Raw genomic sequence first — 24,573 nt, forward strand, 5'->3', positions numbered from 1 at the left:
GAGGGAACTACTACAAGCATTTAAAGTAATGTTACAGTTTCACCTTGCACTTTACATGTTCTTGCACTTAGTTGTACAGTAGGGATGGACGGTTTTTCGGTTAAACCGAAAACCGCGGTTTATAAAAATAGAAACGGTTTTTTATCAAAACCGTCTGAAACCGTTTTTTTTTTTTTTTTTTTTTTTTTTTTTTTGTGAAGAATAAAATAGAATAAGAATAAAACTGGAACATGTCACATGTTTGTCGTGTGTGAAAATAACAATGATACAGTCTGAATCTGCCGCGCAATGAGTGAGAGGTTTGGTCAGTTGTGAAGAATAACTGAGGATTAATATCTAATTGGGATTATATTTAAGGGTAACGAATCACTCTATGGGAAAGATAGTTGCCTTCAGTTATTGGTAGATAGGAAAGGTTTTTTACAATTACTCGCTTACATTTAATAAGATCATTTTCGCTGCTCTCTGTAAAGCGCATTGGGTCACTTTTGTGAGAAATGCGCTATAAAATGTGATTTGATTTGATATCAATCAATCAATCAAACTTTATTTATGTTCTATAGCACAAATCATGCATTGAATGTAACTCCAAGTGCAGTATTTACTAAACCACAATATAATAAAACAAGAGCTATACGGATCAAGAGTGTTTGTGCACAGCGCCACTGTGTGTGAAGGCGCTACTGAAAGTGATGACAGAACGCATGTCTCAGAAGATACGCGGTCACTTAGTGACGCAAAGGTAGTTCTGTATTTATCTCTATCTGTATTAGTACATTTATTTTGAAAGCTCTATTTTGACAGCTCTACCATGGGCACTTTTATTTTGATGGGGCATTCTTTGTTGATTGACTTACGACAGTTCAGGACGAGTCAGTCTCGCGGCATGTGGTTTTTATGAAAAGCTTTAAGTATGTTCACTGCATAATTCTAAGTCTAATATTTCAGTGATTATTGAGCAGTATTCAAATATTTAAATACATTGAGCAGCAGCTGAAACTTTGTCTAAGAACCAAGATATTGAGAAAGCAGTTCATTCAATGAAGACGCTGTTCCAAGAGATGATCTTCCGTGCAGGCGTGCACCCTGGATCAGCGGAGCTGGTGTGTTAAGTGTTCATGTGTTTTCATGTATGGTGTAGCTTACAAAAGTCTGCCTTTCCACTTATATTTGTGAAACTAAGTAGCCTAAATGTGTTGCGACTGTGCTAACGGTGTTTTAATGGTGTTCGACATGAGTGTATTGTAGCAGTAGGGCTCAATTATTTGAAATTGGCGCTCTTTAAATTTTTTTTTTTTTTTTTTTTTTTTTTTTTTTTTTTACTGTATTTTTCGGTTAACCGGAAAACCGCGGTTTTACTCTCTGACGGTTTTTCGGTTTCAATAATTGGAAACCGTCCATCCCTATTGTACAGTATATTTATTCATAATATCCACTCATATTGGTACTGTATATTTTGTCTTGAGTATTGTCGTCTTGTTGTTGTATGTACTGTAGCTTGTTTAGCATGGAGAATACAAAATCATGTTCCTAGTGCACTGCACATGGCAAATAAAGTTGAATTGAATTGAATCACATACAGAATATTAATGAGGTAAAAAGAGAAACAGACTCACTTTTATGACACATTTTTCAAATAGCTGCCCTTGTTGGATGAGCTGTGGCTCAGGTTGTGTGAGTTCCATGTGCAGACATCCTTGATCCTGGTGTCCCCCTGAGCTGTCAGGGACGGGGTCCTCAGGACCAGAGGCCATGTGATTCTGTACTGGAGTACCAGAGGGCTTTTCCACAGGAGCTGAAGTCAGGCAAAATCTTACATTAGTCACAACCAATACCAGATCACTACTGTTTACATGTTACACCCATTTACATTTTAACCATTTAGCTGTTAAAATAATGAAAATACCACCGCTCATCCGTGATCAGACTTGAGCTGAGGTGCTGGAATTTAAGAGTAGCAATAGTGCAAAAAAACAGCATCTGTCCGCACACTCAAATATGTGCAAAAAAAACGTAGTTTATTGCACGAGCTTTCAGTCATAAACCTTCTTCAGGGATAAAGCAGACAAGTGAATGCAGTGGTATAAAGGCTTCAAACAACATCACTTAATTAGCCAATGCACAACATCTGTGTCACACTATTTCACCTAGTGGCTAGGCGTCAAGGGAATTGTAGTCCTAGATTTAGTGGACTACAAAAAACATGTGTTAATGTTTCAGACAGGAAACACCAAAGTACATGAAATATTTACAATATCTACTTAACAGAAGAAAAAACAATAGAGAAATGCTACAAACATGCAGACATCAGGCAGTAGCCATCATATAGCATAGAACATAGTGTCTAAAGAACCTTATCATTCTAAACGGAGATAGAACCTTATCATTCTAAACGGAGATAGAACCTTATCATTCTAAACGGAGATAGAACCTTATCATTCTAAACGGAGATAGAACCTTATCATTCTAAACGGAGATAGAACCTTATCATTCTAAACGGAGATAGAACCTTATCATTCTAAACAGAGATAGAACCTTATCATTCTAAACGGAGATAGAACCTTATCATTCTAAACTGAGATAGAACCTTATCATTCTAAACGGAGATAGAACCTTATCATTCTAAACGGAGATAGAACCTTATCATTCTAAACGGAGAATTCAAGCACTTTCAATGACATGTCTATTTTCAAAAACTTTTAAGGCCTTGATTTTTTTCTCTCAAATTCACAAACTTACTGGAATCACTTCTGCTGGAGTTTCTGCTTCCCCTCTGTCCATCCGCCGTTATTGCTAACCAGCTAGTTAGCTCCGATGCTAGGCTATTCCTCACTGTAGCAAAGTTCGGTTTTCTCACGTCAGGAACGTGTCCACCTCGCTGTCACCATGTTATATTCTGCCTAGTCCTATACTGTACTCTGACTAACAGAATTGACGATTAAAGCATTCTCTCAAGTTGCTTACACTTTTATTACAACTCCGTGTTGACCTTCTACATCCAGATCTCCACATGGCTGTGTCACACTCAACTTCGTCCGTGCGGAAACAAACCTTATGTTTTAATACAATCCTATTGTAACATCGCTGTCCGCTGGGCGCTCGCTACGGCGCCGTGCTGAATGCTGCCAACTACATCAGCACCGTGCTGGGGGACTGGGGGGACAACGTGGTGAGAACGCTTTATTGGGACACAGCCTCCCTATGCAGGGTTAGGGGTTAAAGGGCCAGACTGTGTGGCCTTAATTGATGCACTCTCTAAGTCTCTAAGTTCCCTTTCAAACGCACCTTAATGGATATTTATTTATTTTATTTATTTGAGAGAATATTTATTTTGATTTCCTTTTCCGAAAATTTTTACTTTTTTTATTAGTAGGTTGCAGCAGTGTTGATGCTCCTCTCCCTTCCTCTCCCCCCCCTCCCCACCCCTCCTCTCCCCCCTCCCCTCCCCTCCTCTCCCCCCTCCCCACCCCTCCAGTTCTTCCTGCAGCTGCAGCAGGCTGCGGTGTCCCTGGGGGAGGAGGAGGTGCTGGGGGTGCTGGGGGTGCTGGAGGTGGGCCGCCTGGCCTCCCTGGAGGGGTCTCTGTTCGAGGGTCTGCTGGGGCTGCTGGAGAGGCTGAGGGGCGACATGGCGGGGCGGCTACTGGACGCCGTCATGAGAGAAGTGAAGGAGAAGAGCCAGCCCTACTGCAGGGACAGGTGGGGGGGGGGGTAGGGGTGTGAGGGTGGGTGTGGGTGTGGGTGTGGGCAGGGGCGCCGCTAGGGGGTGGTAAGTTAGGACGATTCTAAGGGCCCAGCACTGACAGGGGCCCATGAGAATCTTTTTTTTTTTTTTTATATATTATATTTATAAATAATAATAATATTATTATTATTATTATCATAAGGACGTTAATGTAGCCGAATTCAAATTATAATTCTATGTATTAAAAAAAGTCACAAAAGAAACAAACTGGAGTTTTGTTTCTCTATGTTTACATTTACATGTTTGGCATTTAGCAGACGCCTTATTCCAAAGCGACTTACAATCAATACATTTGAATACTAAGCATGTGAATCAGCAGTCCACCATTCGTTGCAGGAAGAGTACTCTAGCTCGGGCCCGGGGCCACTGATAGAAGGAAAAACCTTCTCCCTATTATCGCCTTCTACTAAAACTTTTCTAAAATATATATATCTATGTTTAACAAAATGAAGCCTTATTATTTACCCCTCTATTTATTCACTGCATGGTTCAGTCCACCGCGCGCGAGCTGCTAGACTAGAGGAACGTTACCGCCAATATTCTGACAAGGTTTCCATGACCAACATGTCCTGCTGTAGTATGTGTGTGGGACAGATGGAGGACAGCCAGATTGGAAATGCATCAAATGTACGTGTGCGTGCGTGGACGATGTCGTGAAAGGCAAAGCCAAAGTCAGGGTCTCAAAAGAGAAAAGTAAAAAAAATCACTAAAAACAGTGGTTTAGTGATCTAATCACTGCGTGGATGATCTAGTTAGCTCGCTATAGCTAATTAACATTAACTTCAAGTATAGTTAACTTACAGTGCACTGTCAGTATAATTTCAGTTAAATGTATGAGATGAGTGCAATTTTGGTCCAAATATAGGTTATTAGAGCTCAGTGACTTTGTATCCAGCAGCTATGCACTCTTGCTATAGCTAGCTAGCTAACTAGTATAATGTTACATGCTAATGACGTCATGCACAGATGCAGCTTCAGGATCAGGACTCCTTCCCTCAACCCACCTCCCAGCTGAAGGAGAAGGAGGTGAGCAGTAGGAGTTTGGGGTTAACAAACATATTTTGAATATTTTAATGTATGCTGCATTACCATGCAAGCATTGAATACAACTTTAGCTAATATTCATATTTAGTTAATAGTTCTTCCATTAATTGCAATAACATTGACCACTGGCATCTTAATAATATTGTTAGCTAGCTAGATAACATTTAAGTTAGCTAATCTGGTGTAATGTATGTGTTATTATGTTAATACTATTATAGGACATCTATGTACCTATGGATACTCCATGCCAGGGCCCTCTTCAAGCAAGGCAGCCAGAGAGGAGAGCAGAGGTGGGGGGGTAGTGGTGGTCTAGTGCAGTGTTTCTCAACCCTCTCCTCGGGGCGCCCCAGCCACTCCACATATTTGATCTGTTCCACCACCAGCACACCTGATTCAACTAATCAAGTACAAAGCAATTATGATTTGTACTTGATTAGTTGAATCAGGTGTGCTGGTGGTGGAACAGATCAAATATGTGGAGTGGCTGGGGCGCCCCGAGGAGAGGGTTGAGAAACACTGGTCTAGTGGATAGTGAGTTGGACTTGTGATCGGAAGGTTGCGAGTTCAAATCCCGCCTGAAACCTCACCACTACTAGTGCCCTTGAGTAAGGCACTTAGACCTCAGTTACTCCAGGGGGAATGTCCCTGTAATTCGTAATTGTTTGGATTAAAAGCGTCTGCTAAATGGGAAAATTAATTAAAATTAAAAAAATTAAGAGGTAAAGAGGCAGAAGAAGAAGAGCAAGAAGTAACAAAGGACAATGACAGCAGCACAGCAAGTTGGCTTCATCACTAGATTTCAAGGATCTTATTAAAGATTTTGCTACTAAGAAGGCCCAGCGTTTAGCTTTGATTTGATTTGATCTCTTTACTCCTATCTTGAATCGTTGTGCATTAGGCTAGATATAGTTTTTAGCTCTCCAGGTATACTATTCCACAGTACTGCCGCAGTGTAAAAATAAAAATCTTCCCATTTCACATTCAATTTCGCTGGCACCATGTCTGTGTTGCTCCCTCTTGTATAAGACACGTTTGTCTTTGTGGAACAAGCAATGCTGAGTCAGTAAATATCTCTGCTAAAATTCTTCATTGATCTAATCCTGACAATATTATGGCCAACTGATCTTTACAAGATCTACATTTATTTAGACACAATACCACCCCATTAAAATTATATTTTTTTACTTTTTGTGTGATTTATACTTTTATAATTGGGTTCCAATCTTCATTTAATTATACTTTTGTCCTTGTGTTGTTCAAGTCTTAATTTAATAAGTTAAAGAATGTTGAGATTTCTTTGCTGAATTGTTGATTCCTGTATTAACTGTAATTTTAAATTACATTTACAAAAGATGTCCATCATTGGATTTCTTGCAGTGCATCAATAGTTCATCAACTTCAACTGGGTTTAGGTTGATGGGTGGTTTAGGTGGGGGGGGCCCAAAATGATATTCTGTCATGGGGCCCAGAATCTCTAGCGGCGCCCCTGGGTGTGGGTGTGGGTGTGGGTGTGGGTGTGGGTGGGTCGGTCAAGATGTTTTCTGTAGAAGCTCATCCTGTTGGCTACTGCTGCAGTACTTACAGGAGATGGACACGAGTGCGTTTGTACATTTGCTCTGAGAGCGCCGGAGCACACACTGGGTTCAAAGTCATAAACGGGACCAAGTCATTTGTTTGGACAAGAGGCATTCCATGAGCGCTGATCAGATTCCACAGCGAATTTACGAACGCAGGCAATTTCTGTCTGGGAGGGAGGAGGGGGTACTGGTAGTGGTTAAGGTTATGAATATTAGGTTAGGGTTAGGGTTAGGTTTATTCATTTGATTGATAATGATAATAATAACTTTTATTTGTATAGCACTTTTCCTGCAAACGTTGTTGATAAGACAATTTTACCTGATGTAAACCCTCTGTATTCCCTCCCCCTCCGCCCCCCCTCAGATGGCTGTCCCTGCCCTCCCAGAGCGACCAGGCCACCATGTCTCTGTCCAGCTCCGCGTGTCCCATGATGCTCTGCCTGAGGGACCACCTGCTCCGCCTGCAGCAGCTGCTCTGCCTGCCGCTCTTCCACTCCGCCTGGCAGGGCCTGGCCGACCGCCTGGACCTCTACCTCTACCAGGACGTAAGACTGTCTGTCTGTCTGTCTGACTGTCTGTCGGTCTGCGTCTGGAGATTACATTTTACATTGACATTGACATTTTTGGCATTTAGCAGACGCCTTATTCCAAAGCGACTTACAATCGATACATTTGATTAAGCAAGTGAGCAAGTGAGATGTCTGTCTGGGAGTGTCAGCGTGATGCACCTTGTGACACACCTCATTAATTGTGTGTGTGTGTGTGTGTGTGTGTGTGTGTGTGTGTGTCTCAGGTGATCCTGTACAACCATTTCAACGAGGGCGGGGCAGCCCAACTGCAGTTTGACATGACCAGGAACCTGTTCCCTCTGTTTGGACACTACTGCAAGAGACCCGAGAACTTCTTCAAACAGTGAGTGTCTTTCTGTCTCTCTCTCTCTATCTCTCTCTCTCTCTGTCTCTCTCTCTCTCTCTGTTTCTCTGTCTCTCTCTCTCTGTCTCTTTCTCTCTGTGCCTCTCTCTGTCTGTCTCTTTCTTTCTCTCTGTGCCTCTCTCTGTCTGTCTCTCTCTCTGTCTCTCTCTCTGTCTCTCTCTCTCTGTGTATCACCATGCCCCCCCCCCAAGTGTATAGAAGGCCTTATCTCTCTTTCTCTCCCCTCCTCCCCTCCAGTGTGAAGGAGGCCTGCATCCTGCTCTGTCTGAACGTGGGTTCCGCCCTGCTGCTGCGTGACGTGCTGAGGCAGGGGGGGGGGGGGAGGAGGAGGGGGACACCCCCCAGGGACAGCAGCAGCCCTCCCCCGTGGCGGCCCTCAACGAGCTGGGGGTGTTCCGCCTCGCACCCTGCGACGTCCTCATCCTGCTCAACCTCCGCGCCTCCTGGCCCGGCCAGTGACCGGGGTCAGAGGTCAGGGATCACAGGGGGTCACAGGGACCAGGAAGAGGAAGGCCCACAGCTCCCTCACACCCGATTGGACCAGACCAGGTAGGACCACTGGACCACAACGACCAATGGGAACAGGCCCTGCTGACTGGACTAGAGACTGTCTGGAGTCAACAAGCTGTTTCTCCCTGGTGGACCGACCCTCCCGTGGCTGTCTGTGTGTTGCCATGGAGATCTGGTACACACACACACACACACACACAGGACGAAGTGCTGGATTGAACGGTTCTTCAGAGGAGTGGACTTCTCCTCCCTCCCTCCTTACCTCTCTCCCTCCCTCCCACCTCTCTCCCTCTTTACCTCTCTCCCTCCCTCCTACCTCTCTCCCTCCCTCCCACCTCTCTCTCTCCCTTCTTACCTCTTCCCTCCCACCTCTCTCCCTCCCTTCTTACCTCTTCCCTCCCACCTCTCTCCCTCCCTTCTTACCTCTTCCCTCCCACCTCTCTCCCTCCCTTCTTACCTCTTCCTTCCCCCCCCCCCCTCCTTTATCCTCTCCTCCCCTCCTCCCTCCCTCCCGCCCAGTACCAGAGCTAGGAGACCGTACCACTGCTGTTTTAAGCGGTGTGATGTGTTTGATAACAGGACATCTGTACCGTGTGTTCATGTGTTAGCTGGCCGTTTTAAGTGTATGTAAACATTTGTAAAGAATGAAATTACAAATACAAATTATTTAAATCTGAAAAGTTTTAATTTCTTTCATTCCTTAAGTGTTCTGAGGATACATTGGATACACACTCACAACTGTCACACACACACACACTGTTCGAACAGGCTGTGGTTTGGGGTGGCTGGGATCTTTGATGACACCGTTTGTCGTATATATCCTGGATGGAGGGAAACTCACATCCAGTGATGCGCTCGGCTGTCCGCACCACCCTCTTTAGCGCTCTGCGGTTGAGGGCAGTGCAGCTGCCATGCTAGGCAGTGATGCACCCAGTCAGGATGCTTTCAGTTGTGCCTCTGTAGAAGGCCCGCAGGGTCTCAGACCCCATGCCAAACTTTTTCAACCACCTGAGGTGAAAGAGGCGCTGCTGTGCCTTTTTCCCACCTGTCTGGTATGCACGTCCCAGGTGAAAAGTATTTGGTAGACGGAAGTATTGTTCTTCTCACACAAACATAAGATGCAAGTTCTGTATGGAAGCATATAGTGGACTTAATTCAAATGTTAATACAATTTGAGATTGCAATTGCATGTTCCACCTTTGCATGCATTCTTTCAGTCAATATTCAAATTCAAATGCAATCATATGATTTTCATTTTCATTTTCATGTACCTGGTATGCACATTCGCTGTCAATATTAAAATGATACTGAAGAATCTTCTTGTCGGTAAAATGATGGAATGGATCAATCTATTGAGGATTCGTGATCTTACATGCGTTGTGTCATCTCAGATAGATTAGGTGTGCAGCATACATGATTGACAAGAAAGAGAATATTCCAAACACGGGTCCAATGAGTACTTAACAGATTTTATTAAGCCCACAGCAGAGTAACTTCGTCAGTAAAGTACAAGCATATGAACAATCACCCTCTGGCCCAGGATGGTTTAAATACCCTGGGAGTCAGATACCGGTAAGCCTTGGAACACCGTGCCACATCGTAATAATCAACATCAGTCAGCCTGACGCCAGCCCGCAAGACACCCAAGGCCGGTGTCTGTACCGACTGCCAGTCAGGCTGCCCGATGCAGAGACCATCTTCTAAACATGACAGACAACAGCTGAACGGTGTGATAGAGCAATGACACACAGATTTATATTATAAAGAGATCCCACTAAAACCTAACAGTGAAATACTATCAGAGCTAACAATACTGCAAAGCCATTTGACATTTCATTTTCAAAATCATGCGCTGCTTTGTAACTGACAAAATTCAAAAGTTCATTCTAAAGTGAAAATTACTATGCAATCCCACAATAGCATTTTCATTTTCCTCTTTAGCCTGCATTATTTGAGTCAATATGACAATTGTAATGCAATAATGTGATTAGCGTTTGCATTTCCATGTTCTAGTAAACACATGCTGACAAAATTCAAACGTTGACCATTTCATGCAATAATGGCATTCATCAGAGCAATTGCGCGTCATCTCCCTGTCATCAGAATGATCACGCCCCTTTTTGGGTGATAGAAGTGTAGAAGTTTGACTGGCGGTCAATGGGAATTTCCGTTGCCGTGTAAATCCCCAGACTGCCCAAATCCGATGGCCAGTCAGGCAAACAATTACCGTATATAGTGTCGTTGCCGATCAATGATCGACGTCGTTATATGGATGTGTCCTTTCAGTCTGCCTCCATCCATGTGGATGAACCACCCGACCCAAAGGCCTGAGGTGTTGTAGGAGGTAAGAATATGATTTAGGGGGTATTTAGTATAACAGGCTAATGGGTTTATTGTGAGTTTACTTTGATTGTTTGTTTATTGCCTAGATCACCGTATTGAGAAGTCATATGGTTATGGGGGGTGATATTGCAAGGTAATTTAAGCACCTGCGCACCTTGCATGGCGGTAGTGGAGAGAGAGGGGAGCGATGTATTTTTGTTGACCGCGTAAATCAAATGAAGAACAACAAATGCCTGATGACAGGAGATGACGTATGACTGCTCTGATGAATCAACCCCTATTTCATACATTTTCTCTATATAACGACGTCGATCATTGATCGGCAATGACACTATATAATAGTTTGCCTAACTGGCCATCGGATTTGGGCTCCTAATATCTAAAAAGCACTACGGTTTTCTTATTTTATCGGATTAAAGTAGCAAAGACCAGAAATGTCCATTGACCGCCAGTCAAACTTCTACACTTCTATCACCCAAAAAGGGGCGTGGACATGACGGGAGCCAAAGTACCCGGATGCGTTGCTCTGATGAATTGCATGAACCCGCTTAGGCCTATAGGCTAATATATTAGAATATATTATTCAAATTATCCCATTCTCATGTTCTACCGGCCTGTCAGGAGCTCTGCAGTGTTACGGACGTTACGGACAAGCTTTTTGACAGCGTCATCCCCGTATCACATGCCTAATGTCATAATAATAATGTTGTGTCCGTGTGTATTCATTTATCATTATCGTCCATAATAATAATGTTGTGTCCGTGTGTATTCATTTATCACCCACTGAGACCACCACCACCCCACTGAGACAAGCATGCTGTTGTTCTCCTGTATGGTCACCGGGGGGGGGGGGGGGGGTGGTGGCAGTCTTTTTGAAAGATTGTGAAGTCATTTGACTGGGAGCGTACCTATGTTCCCTGGATCCCCACTTCCGAAATAGGGTCCTATGTTCCCTGCTTCCGAAAAAGGGTCCTATGTTCCCCGCTCCCGAAAAAGGGTCCTATGTTCCCCGCTCCCGAAAAAGGGTCATATGTTCCCCGCTCCCGAAAAAGGGTCCTATGTTCCCCGGTCTTATGTTCCCCGGCTAATTAACTACTAAATTGAAGTAAATTTAAAGTTGTTTCCGTCCATGATTGGAAGATTGTATAGCCCATATGCAAATGAGAGAAATACTAGTGAAAGGCTATCTCCCAGCTAACACAGTTACGCAGTGCTTAATTTGTCAATCTGGAGGTGCCGGAGCAAAAAGTGCTCCGGTGACAGAGGCAACCAAAGCCTCTGAAAGGTCCCTGAGCGCAAAAAAAACGTCAACAAAAAAAGTCCCCAGTGTCGCGTTATGGTGTTAAATAACCCATTAGACCTAGGTTGCATCAACGCGTTGCCCATGCCCACAGGTTTACTGTTTGAAGTAAATTGAACCATATGCACAAACATAGTTTAATTAGTTGGTTGCAATAAAAGCCTATATTTTGGATTGATATCTCTACTGTATTTATTTGATTTCGTTTGACAAAAATATAGAAAAATTATTTAATAATGTGTATATATATATATACACTGTCACTTGTGTTTCTTTTAGGAATATAAGATTTTCAATTCCATCTCGAAAATGATCTATCTAGGCAGTACTCAAGTTGTAAAAGAAAATCAGGGGAGGTGGTGGATTTTATCATATGAGGACAATTTTAGCATCCCCTCAGCGTCAGTGACTTCAGTGTCAGTAACTTGGTAAAAATGTCATTGCATGTGTGCGTGCCCCCTCACACCTTGAAAAAGCAGTAATACCACGTTCATTGATAAAATGACAAAGTATGGAAAGAGGGGGACGATTTTGACTGTTTTTATTTCTGGGGGGATGCCATCCCCCCTCAACTCGAGTGCTGCTTATACTGTAATAATATAATGGTCTTATTCTTATCAGGTGGTCTTATTCTTATATGGCTGCTCACTCCCTTTGCGAACTCCCAGACACCGGAGAAAATCCAGTATAATTTAGCGCGTGGCCGGCCAAGGTCCGTTGTGGAACGCACTACACAGTAAATCTTGCAGTGCTAAAGTAACACTTAAAGAGTTACATTTAACACTATTCCGGAGTGTATATGGTCCTACTCCAAATTGGATTTAAACTGACTCTTTCCCTAGTGTTAACATTTTAAATAGAGTAAAAAAGTAACTGGTGTACACTGTTTTGTGTTGTTTAAACTTAACACTACAGGTTAATTAGCTCTGTGGAGTGTTAATATCACTCCCAGTAGTGTTGATAATTCACTCTTCTGTGATAACAAATCAACTCTGATTGAGTTAAATTCCTATGCTCATTAACACTGCATTGAGTTATTAAACGTTAACACTGGAGGGTCAGTTGACTCAGATAAGTGTTGATTTTACACACTGCTGTGTTGATAATTTACTCTCTTACAGTGAAAAACCAACTCTGATAGAGTAGAATTTTAACATCAATTAACACTGCATGGTGTCAAAGAAACTTGCCACTATTTGTTAAATAAAATCTGTGTGGTGTTATTTTTACACTTACCGGTAATTTAAAAGTCTAACTACAAATATTCCATGAAGTGAGTAAAAATGACAACTTAACACAAATTAATGCATTCAACAACTTTATTTTCAGCTCCCAACCATGTGAGCCCAAAATATGAAAAGATGGAGATTATACCATCATATACAAATTCACATCAAATGCACTGTGGGGGACATGGCGCATTCTAGCCTGCAGGTAGAGCTAAGCTTTAGTGGAATGGGGATGATGGGATGATTGGCAGCAGGTGTCGCCAGTCAAACCATCATCCACATGACTATTTCACCTGTGTGTTTGTCCCTCTTGGCAGGGAATGAGACAGAGGAATCCGGAGAGCAGGCAGAGGAACGAGCCAAGAGGGACAAACACACACAGGTGAAAGTCATGTGGCAACGGAGAGCCGAAAGGGCGAAACACCGGGCGCTAAGAAATGTGTTCACACTGGATGTAGCTGTGTGTTTGGTACTTTTTCTGGTTTTAGGAAACATTTAAACACTAAACACACTGATAATTTTGACCAACAGGTTGACACTGATGTTCCTTTAAGCAGTGTAGAAGAGGGGGTGACAGATGGTCTAGTTGAGACGTCGACATCTTATCTTTTAAGAAAGTCCAATAAGAGCACCATAGATATATGTGCCACTGCTGTCGCACAACTCAAAGCAGGTGGATTAAGTCAGTCTAGTGTAAATAGTTTTGTGTCATCCATGGAAGAAGTCTTTTTTTTTTTTGAACTTTAAATTTTTATTATCATTTTCTTTTATCAAGTGCAGTCAAACAATATTTCACAACATATTGATGTTACATAAAGGTGTCACGGGTAAGTCGCAAAGGAATAACAGTCCATGAATATCTTTCTTAAAAATAAATAATAACAATAAAGTAAAAGAAGAAAAAACAAACAACAACAACAAAAATAATCCCTAATTTCCTCGCTGGCATTAACAACCACAACAGCCAATAAACAGAATCATTATCACCATTATCAACAACAGCAGCAGTGTGACAACAGTAACAATAACAACAACCAACCATGGTAAGAGAAAAGAAAGGGAAAAAATAAATAAAAAATAAATAAAAATAAAAATATAAATAAACACATCTGCATATCAGTCAGATCAAATGAAAATGTAGTGCAATGGATGACCATCTATTAAGGAATGTGTCTAATTTTAATTTCAATAGTGCTGTTGTACGTTCCATGTTGTAGACTTGTTGGATTCTTTCCCTCCATTGTATAACTGTTGGGGGGTGTGGCTTCAGCCAGGAGGTTGTGATTGCCTTGTTAGCTATTAAGAGAAGGATTCTCAGTTGGTATGTTTGGCTGTTTTCTTCAAGATCAGCTGGGAGTATCCCTAATATGAAATGTGATGGTTCTAGAGGTAGATCTATAGAGACATTTTTTAATTTCTCTTTGTATATTTTGCCAGTATTCTAATATCTTTGGGCAGTCCCAAAATATATGCGTGTGATCTCCAACCATGTCACAACCCCTCCAGCAGTGATCTGAGGTGGTGCTCCATTTCGATGTTATAAGTGGAGTGTAAAAGTATCTCATTTTAATTTTCCATCCAAATTCCTTCCAGTTTGGGCTATTGGTTACCTTATGTCCCTGACTGCATGAAATCTCCCATTGCTCATCTGAAATTATTGTGTTCATTTCTAGTTCCCATTTTTCTTTAATATCTAAGTTATCTTCTTTTAACTCTTCCTGCAATATCTTGTAGATACGTGATATGAACTTTGTCTTCACTGTTCCTTTAGTTGTTAATATAAAGAGGTGTTCTAGTTGTGTTGGTAATGAGCAGAGCTGTTCCCATTCTTGGTGATGTTGTAAATAGTGTCTAATTTGCAAGTATCTATAGAAGTCTTGATTTGGTAAGTCATATTCCTCTTTGAGTTGTTCAAATGATTTGAGGACTGCTTTGTCAAATAGCTGGTCCAGAAACACTAAACCCCTTTCCTTCCATTTCAGGAATCCCTTGTCTAACCTAGCTGGAGGAAACTCACAGTTGTTTGCTATCATTATAGCTCTGGAAGTGGCCATGGGAAGTTGTAGCTTTTTCCTCACAGTTGACCATATTTGTAAAGTGTTTTTGCTCCATACATTTGTAACTTTCTTTTTCCCCCATATGTCTTGGTTTAAGAATGGTATTGTATGTAAAGGTACATTTGGGCATTCACTCTGCTCCATTCCCACCCATATAGTGTCAGTGTCTTGGGATATCCATGCAATCATTGCTCTGAGTTGGGCTGCCCAGTAATATTTTTTCAGGCTAGGTAGGTCCAGACCTCCTCTTTCTTTTGTGCAGAGTAGTCTTTTAAATGTAAGTCTGGGTCGTTTGCCTTGCCAAATGAACCTGGACAACCATTTATCCAATACAGAGAAGGTGGAAACAGGAACATAAATAGGTAGTGATTGGAAGAGGAATAGCAACCTTGGTAAAATATTAATTCTTATACTTTCTATTCTTCCTATCAAGGAGAGTGGTAGGATTTCCCAGAAGAAGTCTTTTTTGATATTCATAGTCAGGCTAAAGATGCAACTTTACAGTGCGTATCCTCACAGGACACAGATAGTAAAGAAAAAATAGAACAATCCTTTAAAAAAATTGGAAAACCCATTCACACCTTTAAATTCTGAAGCTAAAAGAAACAAACACTTAAAAGGAAAATGGGGAAGTGTTGTACCTATTGAAAAGGTGCTTGGCACACGATTTGACAGTAGAAGAAACAGAACTACAAGAACATATGACCAGGTTATTGTAACTGATAAGTTTGCATATGTTCCCATTTTGGAAACACTTAAGAATTTTTTTCAAAATCCAGAACTTGCAGACATGTTCAAGCCCAGGCACATTCACAAGGAAGGTGTGTATGCAGATTTAAGAGATGCCACCTATTTGAAAGAAAGTCCCCTATTTTCTGTAGAAAAAGATGCCTTGCAGATTCAGCTGTTTTATGACGACTTTGAAACGGCAAATCCCTTGGGCTCTAAAAAGGGCTTACATAAATTAGGTGCTATATATTTTACATTAAGAAATTTCCCCCCAATCTTTAATTCCTCTTTGATTAATATTAAATTGGGACCTTGGCCCCGCCGAGACACAACCAGAAACGAGCAGTCATCATCCGGTTCCATAAATTCCAGGACCGGGAGTTTGTGTATCAGTCCAGTAAACAGGCTACCATCACACATGACGAGATCAGGGGCGATTTCACCGCAATAGGTGCATACTGCGGCTTCCAGCTAAATCCATGCAAGATGAGTCATACAATGGGAGGATACACCCAGTGTTTCCTCTATATGCATTTATTGGTGGCGGGCCGCCACGAATGAATTTCCTCCGCCACTAATTGATTCAGTCCACAAAAAAAAACTAAAAAAACAAAAATTAAAAAATCCACCTCTGAACATTTTAGCTGATTAAAATATATCTGATCCTAGATCAGCGCTATAATGGATGTTGACTAAAAGTGCACCTAAATCCACGCCCATCTCTCTCTAACCGCTTATCCAAAATCAGATTAATGACATGCAGTTGACGGCGTGACACAAGGGCTACTCCTGATTGGTCTAAATGTGAACCGGCATGAGAACCGTGCAGACTCAACCATCCCCGCTACCTTCCGAAATGCTCGGGCGCCTGTGTTTTCTCCTCGCAAATAACGGGCTAAAAGTCACCGGTAGTACCATCTAAAAGATACAAAAAGCTGATCTAGCTAGCTAGGTGCACAAATAAGATATCACGTTAAATAACTTCGAAAAATTAAACGAAAACAGCGACAGATGGATGGATTTTTCAAGAAAAAAGATGTCCTAGACACTTCAAACATTGCTGAAGCTAGCAGTGGCTATGAGCGATACGAAACTGCATGGCTGGGTGTCGTATTGCAGGATTTAAGTTTCTCTCTATATTTCGGGACGAGGAGCCGCATGGCATGGTTAGTCCAGTCAATCTAACTCAAAAAAAGGCCCAACCCAGGAGAAATTGCAATAGTAATGTTTCATAGTTTTTATTGTTCCTAATACCCTCCTGCATCATATATTAAAAGTCTTACTTGATTAATTTATTGGATCATACTTTTTTCAAGGTCAAAAGAGGTTAAACAATGTTTTAGAGTGACGCCATCTGGGTAAAATGGTGTTAATATTGGAGGGCCTATGTATACCTATCCAACATATTTGGTGTCTTTTCCTATGTTTTGGGGGTCAATCTTTCCAATAAAACACTTTTTCAGAGGATATTCTTAAGTCTTATACCTGTATTAGGGGTACAACTACCCCAACACCCACTTATTTGCCAAATGTAACGCCAGACAATGTTTTCATCAATCAGTTGCCTACATAAACTCTCAGTGTTTTACATATTCTGAAACTACAGATTGTAAGCTTTCAAATGATGTGTCATACATTGAAATTGGACAGAAATTGAAGACGACACAAGTATTTGAATGTTGGTACACCTCAAACACAGAATGGGAGAAAAGTCACAACAAACGCTGCTAACAGCTAGCTGCTAAGAATGGCACATAGCTACGAACATCTAACTGCATTTTTATAACATTACAACATGCTGAGAGAACATCAACATGCTAAAAACACATAACTACACATAATTAGATGATCACACAGTCCTTGCTTTTGAACACAAACAAAAAAGAGAGTATAGGCCAATGCACACGGCGTGCGATTTTGTCGCACGACAACATTTGATTCTCAATTCACACCACCGAAGTGTGTGGGTGTGAATGGAGAATCGAATGTTGTCGTGCGACAAAATCGCATCGCACGCCGTGTGCATTGTCTCATTCAAAACAATGGAATTGAATTCGGCGGTGCGACAAAATCGCCGCCGTGTGCATTGGCCTTATGTTTACAAGTCAAGTCTCCCTTACCAGTAGCCTAAGGCAGAGGAGAACAGTGAATTCAATCCACACGTTATAAGTATTTAGTGATCGTTAAACTTTATTAGGCCTATATTGAGTGGGTTAAACTTAAAGTTGAGTGTTATGAGAAGAAAAAAAGAAAACCAAATATTGTTGACACAATAAGTTTCACTTTAATTTTCTGTGACTAGTTTATCCCTAGACTGGCTTGCGTCACAAATGTTCCTTATCATGTGTCACGCCCCACCCCCATCCTGTGAAAGATATTATTGGTCCCCCACAATATATCACTGTAAACACAACTTGATGCATCATTGATGTAATTTCAATAAAAATACACAATGAAAACACCACTCCCAGTCTGTCATTGGTAAGTAGTTCAAACACAGATGTTAGACATTTCTCAAAATCAAAATTTCTAGTTGACAGTCTGTATCACCTTGGGTTTGGCTGAAGTGCTGCAATAGCTGAGAAACTAGAGGTACATGGATTGACACCTGGGCACTTCATGCAATATGTTGCTGATAATGCTGACCATAATATCTGAACAATTGATGGCCATGGAACGTTCTATGGCATGGGAATTATTGTATGCATCACCCGCAGAATTGAACAAGCTTCCATCATTCCACGTATCAAGTTGACAGCAAAGGACCTAACAGATGTCGGACGCATTAACATTGTTCCATATGTACAGAAGTCTGGGGGCCTAGTGTACACACCAAATACGGTGCCCAAAATGCTCGAAGGAAAAGCAGTTGCCAGGGCCATACGAGGTCATTTCCTGGTTGATGGAGCACTGAACACCCTACTGGCAGCGAAAACTTTTCATGTCAAACTGCCTGTCCCAAACAAAGCAAACTATGCTGTGGACTCAGAGGATGTGTCAGAGTTGACTCAAGATGGTACCGTTGCTGATGACAGCGAGGACACAGTTTCTGATCAGCCAGATGGAGAATCCACAGACCATGCCAAAGTACCAGAGGAACTAGCAGAAGCCTCAGATCTGTATGACAGTGTTATGGCTGCCACCGCAACCGGGACAAATGCAAGTGCACTACTCCAGATCATAGCTCAGCGTTTGGGGGCAGAGAAGACAACCATGGTAGATGACCGGCAGCAGCATTGTGGCTACAGTACATGGAGATGATCGACCTAGTCTGTGCATTCATTGGATCGGAGAGAACTGGAAATTGGGATCAGCACCTTGATACCCTGATGAAAGAAGTGACAGGGGTAAACTATGAAACTAGTGAACAGCACAAGGACCTTTCTGCATCAAGACAGGCACGAGACAACGCTGACACTATCAAAATACTTCAATTGTTGGAGTCACAAAATCCGTTTGCCGGGTATGAACACCTTCAGCACCTAATCACTGGTGTGACAGCCCATAATGCGGTGAATGTGGACCATTCAAAAGAGGTTGGTAGAAGGGTCTTAAAAGACATGGTAGGGAAAAAGGTGACAGAATATACCTTCAAGAGGAAAGCACATGCAGTCACCATGGATTCCAAATCCACAGTCAAACTGAACAAAGAAGAAGTTGTCCATATTGATCATCAAGTTACAGGTTGTTTGCAACAACATCTTATTCGCGCATGCCATGCTTGGCTGTGATACAACATCCAGACTCTTTGGGGTTGGGAAAGGGGTATCTCTGTGTCTGGTTAGCGAAAACGACTCATTCAGAGTACAGGCCAGCATTTTTCAAAAACAATCTGCTACCAAGGAAGAAATTGCTGCTGCAGGGGAAAGGGCAATTAACTAATATACCAATATACTAATACTAATCTACAAAGGTGCCGAAATGGATTCTCTCAATGAACTCAGGCTGAAAAGTTTCTATACTAAAGTGACTGACAGCAAAACGGCTATCCACCCTTGCAACTTGCCACCAACATGGTCGTCTGCCATGCTTCACAGCTTCAGAGTGTACCATCAGGTTCAGGAATGGATGGGAAACTCGCTACCACCAGAGGAATGGGGCTGGAGGATCCAAGACTCATGCCTCATTCCCATCCATTCCGACCAGGACCCTGCTCCTCAATACTTGTTGGAGCTTGTGCGCTGTAATTGCAAGTCAGGTTGTGGCACTATGCGCTGCAAATGCCGTTGTCAAGGGCTTGATTGCTCTGTAGCCTGTTCAGAATGCAGAGGTGTATGCGCGAATATGTCGGCACAACATTTGGATGAGGACATGGAGTGAAGGTTACATGTAGGCCTACAGTAAAGGCATATTTCAAGCTTGGTCTAAAAACAGTTTTTAATAGGTTTATAGGTTTATATGGTTTTTTTCTCATTTAAGGGTTTAATCTGTATATGATATGCAACATGGTTTTCATGGAAAAACATTAACATTTCTGTATGTTCAGAAATGTCAATGATAATAAATGTGTTATAAACTAATTTGATTGACTTTGTTTGAATAAAATAAAATAAAATAAAACTACATAATTTTGGGTTAAGGGTACCCCCAATGGGGTAATGGCCGTTTTCTCAAAAATAATTTTTTCTCATACTCTGAGCCAGAAATCTCCACTTCAGTAGCACTTACATACACCAAACTTTCCAGTTGTATTCCTATCTACATTCCGAGGTCTGCTGTAGAGGGGTTTGTTAATATATCATTCATAGCCTGATTTATGTAACATTTACTCCTAAAAGCATGGCAAAATGTTACAGAGGACCTTGACTCTAATATGACAACAAGATTAAACAAGAATTTTTAACCTGGCTTTATCCAATGTTCAGATTTCTGATTTTGAATGTTATGCAAATTAGCACATATTTCATTAGATAATGCCTAATTTGCATATTTAAACATAATATTTCAGAAAACCTGTAATACAAAAAATCTTAGTCTTAATGTAAGTGATTAACTGGTGAAGTTTCATGGTGATATCTATTAGTTAATTTTTTTATCCTATTAACTGGCTGTGTTGCGCCTGGCACAAAAACCCACATTTTCGACCCCTGAATTTACCGTGATCCAATAAATATTAAGACTAAGACTTTTAATATGTTCTTTGGTTGTCCCTAGGGATCACAAAAAAACTTGAATGATTACTATTGCAATTTCCCCTGGGTTAAACCACAGATTGACTGGACTATAGTTCACTTGGCGGTTTGTCGCGCGAGTGAACATACGAATTTAAATGCAAGCCGTGCTAACAATCAACACAGTCCTAAGATAATAATACTTTTTTTTAAAAGAACGAGACATAAATCGACATAAATAGCGTGTGACCACTCAGAACACCAGAACACCAGTGGCGGGTCTGACCACACGTCTTTGGACGGAAAGCCTAACCACTCACAGCTCCCCAACCAAAACTGCTATGAACACAACCACAACAACCATGTGCACTCAGAGCTTCATAAACTATGAACAAGGTAAATAGCCTATTAGTAGATAATAATATGATGTGTACCAAACATGTCAGCTCTGCGGTGTTCTCTCGGCGGGACAGCCGGGTGAGGAACCAGAGCAGACCAGAGGAGGAAACACAGGTTAACCCCAACCTGATAACAACCACTGACATTGACCGGAACACGACCACCCTGCCCCAGCCAATGTGATACTGGTGACACCTCCCCCACAACCCTGCGCATGAACACAACAGTACCCAAAACATACATGGAGGCTGTGGGCTCTAAGAAATCAAAAATATGGGCTGATGCAATGAAGGAGGAGATGAACTCTTTAACAGAGAATGAGACTTTCAGTCTGACCACACTACCAAAGGGCAAGAAAGCAGTGGGAGGACGTTGGGTATATGCAGTAAAAGAAAGCCCAGATGGGTCTGAGACTTTTAAAGCCAGATATGTAGCAAAAGGCTATGGTCAAGTGGAAGGAATTGATTACAAGGAAACTTTTTCACCGACAGCCAATATGACTTCTGTACGAACATTGATGCAGGTGGCTGTACAGGAGGATCTTATCCTACACCAAATGGATGTGAAAACTGCTTACCTCCATGCACCGATTGATTGTGAGGTATATATGGAACAGCCCAAAGGTTTTGAGGAAAAATCAAAAACAGGAGAACACTTAGTGTGCAAACTCAACAAGTCATTGTATGGTTTAAAGCAATCCGGGCGTAACTGGAACAAGTTATTGCATGATCATCTTACAGAAAATGGGTTTGTGCAAAATGATGCTGACCATTGTGTCTACATTGACAGGGAGAACAAACGTTGAGTCTGTACGAGCTTGTTTGTAGGCTACAGTAAGTAGCCATTAGTTGCGATCTGGACACCCCTTTGTTTAGTAAGTCAGGGCCAGAGCTCTGGATAGCTAAGCTAACTGCTAAGCCCAAACAAACCCAGTTGGTACTGGGGGTTAGGTTAGGTTGGTAGTTTAACAGGCTTAGTGTTTGTAGCATGGCGACTCCTCCGGCCCAGGAGAAGAGCGAGAGGAAGTTTGCTGCCAAGGAAGAGAACAGGCAGCTGTCCAGCATCATGGGAGTCATGAACAACCTCAGGAAACAGGGAACCCTGTGTGATGTGTCTCTGGTGGTGCAGGGGAGACATTTCCCTGCTCACAGAGTGGTGCTCGCTGCAGCCAGCCACTTCTTCAGCCTCATGTTTACCACCAGTATGCTGGAGTCGACCTCTCATGAGGTGGAGCTGAAGAGTGCTGAGCCAGAGATCATTGAGCTGCTGGTGGAGTTCATCTACACAGCACGGATCTCAGTAAACAGCAGTAACGTCCAGTCCCTGTTGGACGCAGCCAACCAGTACCAGATAGAGCCCGTCAAGAAGATGTGCTTGTAGCACTACCACATCAGCTTACCTCTACATCCCAACAACAATCTAAGAAGAAATAAATAATCATTATTATTATTATTATTATTATTATTATTATTATGGACGTAGCAGTATTCAGTCTCACGCTTCAATTTTCAAAACCTTCCGCTTCCATGATCTCGCGAGACAGAACCGGAGTTCGTTCGAATTTTTCACCAACTGCCGTTTAGCGTCAGACAGACTCGGTGTTTGCGAGTAGCTCCATCTCACACAGTTATATCACTAGTAACTATAATAGATAATTATCAAACAAAGTTCAGACGATGGCGACCTGTTCCCCAGAGCCACCTCCTCCTCCGGGTGAGGATGAAGATGTTTGTGAAGAAACGACACCGAGTGGTGCATATAAGTGAGTATATGAGGGAGTATATGAGGGAGTATATGAGGGAGTATATGAGGGAGTATATGAGGGAGTATATGAGTGAGTATATGAGTGAGTATATGAGGGAGTATATGAGGGAGTATATGAGTGAGTATATAAGTGAGTATATGAGAGAGTATATGAGGGAGTATATGAGGGAGTATATAAGTGAGTATATGAGGGAGTATATGAGGGAGTATATGAGGGAGTATATGAGGGAGTATATAAGTGAGTATATGAGGGAGTATATAAGTGAGTATATAAGTGAGTATATGAGTGAGTATATGAGGGAGTATATGAGGGAGTATATGAGTGAGTATATGAGTGAGTATATGAGGGAGTATATGAGGGAGTATATGAGGGAGTATATAAGTGAGTATATGAGGGAGTATATGAGGGAGTATATGAGGGAGTATATGAGGGAGTATATGAGGGAGTATATGAGGGAGTATATGAGGGAGTATATGAGGGAGTATATGAGTATATGAGTATATTTATTGTTTTCTTGCCATTTGCCTAAAACACATGTTGTGTGTCCAAGTAATGATGCCGTAGTTCACTTGGCGGTTTGTCGCGCGAGTGAACATACGAATTTAAATGCAAGCCGTGCTAACAATCAACACAGTCCTAAGATAATAATACTTTTTTTTAAAAGAACGAGACATAAATCGACATAAATAGCGTGTGACCACTCAGAACACCAGAACACCAGTGGCGGGTCTGACCACACGTCTTTGGACGGAAAGCCTAACCACTCACAGCTCCCCAACCAAAACTGCTATGAACACAACCACAACAACCATGTGCACTCAGAGCTTCATAAACTATGAACAAGGTAAATAGCCTATTAGTAGATAATAATATGATGTGTACCAAACATGTCAGCTCTGCAGTGTTCTCTCGGCGGGACAGCCGGGTGAGGAACCAGAGCAGACCAGAGGAGGAAACACAGGTTAACCCCAACCTGATAACAACCACTGACATTGACCGGAACACGACCACCCTGCCCCAGCCAATGTGATACTGGTGACACCTCCCCCACAACCCTGCGCATGAACACAACAGTACCCAAAACATACATGGAGGCTGTGGGCTCTAAGAAATCAAAAATATGGGCTGATGCAATGAAGGAGGAGATGAACTCTTTAACAGAGAATGAGACTTTCAGTCTGACCACACTACCAAAGGGCAAGAAAGCAGTGGGAGGACGTTGGGTATATGCAGTAAAAGAAAGCCCAGATGGGTCTGAGACTTTTAAAGCCAGATATGTAGCAAAAGGCTATGGTCAAGTGGAAGGAATTGATTACAAGGAAACTTTTTCACCGACAGCCAATATGACTTCTGTACGAACATTGATGCAGGTGGCTGTACAGGAGGATCTTATCCTACACCAAATGGATGTGAAAACTGCTTACCTCCATGCACCGATTGATTGTGAGGTATATATGGAACAGCCCAAAGGTTTTGAGGAAAAATCAAAAACAGGAGAACACTTAGTGTGCAAACTCAACAAGTCATTGTATGGTTTAAAGCAATCCGGGCGTAACTGGAACAAGTTATTGCATGATCATCTTACAGAAAATGGGTTTGTGCAAAATGATGCTGACCATTGTGTCTACATTGACAGGGAGAACAAACGTTGAGTCTGTACGAGCTTGTTTGTAGGCTACAGTAAGTAGCCATTAGTTGCGATCTGGACACCCCTTTGTTTAGTAAGTCAGGGCCAGAGCTCTGGATAGCTAAGCTAACTGCTAAGCCCAAACAAACCCAGTTGGTACTGGGGGTTAGGTTAGGTTGGTAGTTTAACAGGCTTAGTGTTTGTAGC

General features: G+C 42.0%; 1 protein-coding gene across 1 annotated transcript; it reads left to right on the forward strand.

The window, feature by feature from the left end:
* Positions 1 to 21,961: 21,961 nt before the first annotated feature.
* LOC308164683 (kelch-like protein 7) lies at positions 21,962 to 22,354 on the forward strand (the record flags this gene model as incomplete). The annotated part of the gene is made up of 1 exon (XM_080550755.1): positions 21,962 to 22,354. The coding sequence occupies one exon, from the start codon at positions 21,962 to 21,964 to the stop codon at positions 22,352 to 22,354; it is 393 nt and encodes a 130-aa protein (XP_080406881.1).
* Positions 22,355 to 24,573: the final 2,219 nt, after the last annotated feature.

This window comes from Nansenia antarctica (genome assembly GCF_963989245.1).
Source record: "Nansenia antarctica genome assembly, contig: SUPER_8_unloc_1, whole genome shotgun sequence".
In the NCBI taxonomy this organism is placed as follows: Eukaryota; Metazoa; Chordata; class Actinopteri; order Argentiniformes; family Microstomatidae; genus Nansenia; species Nansenia antarctica.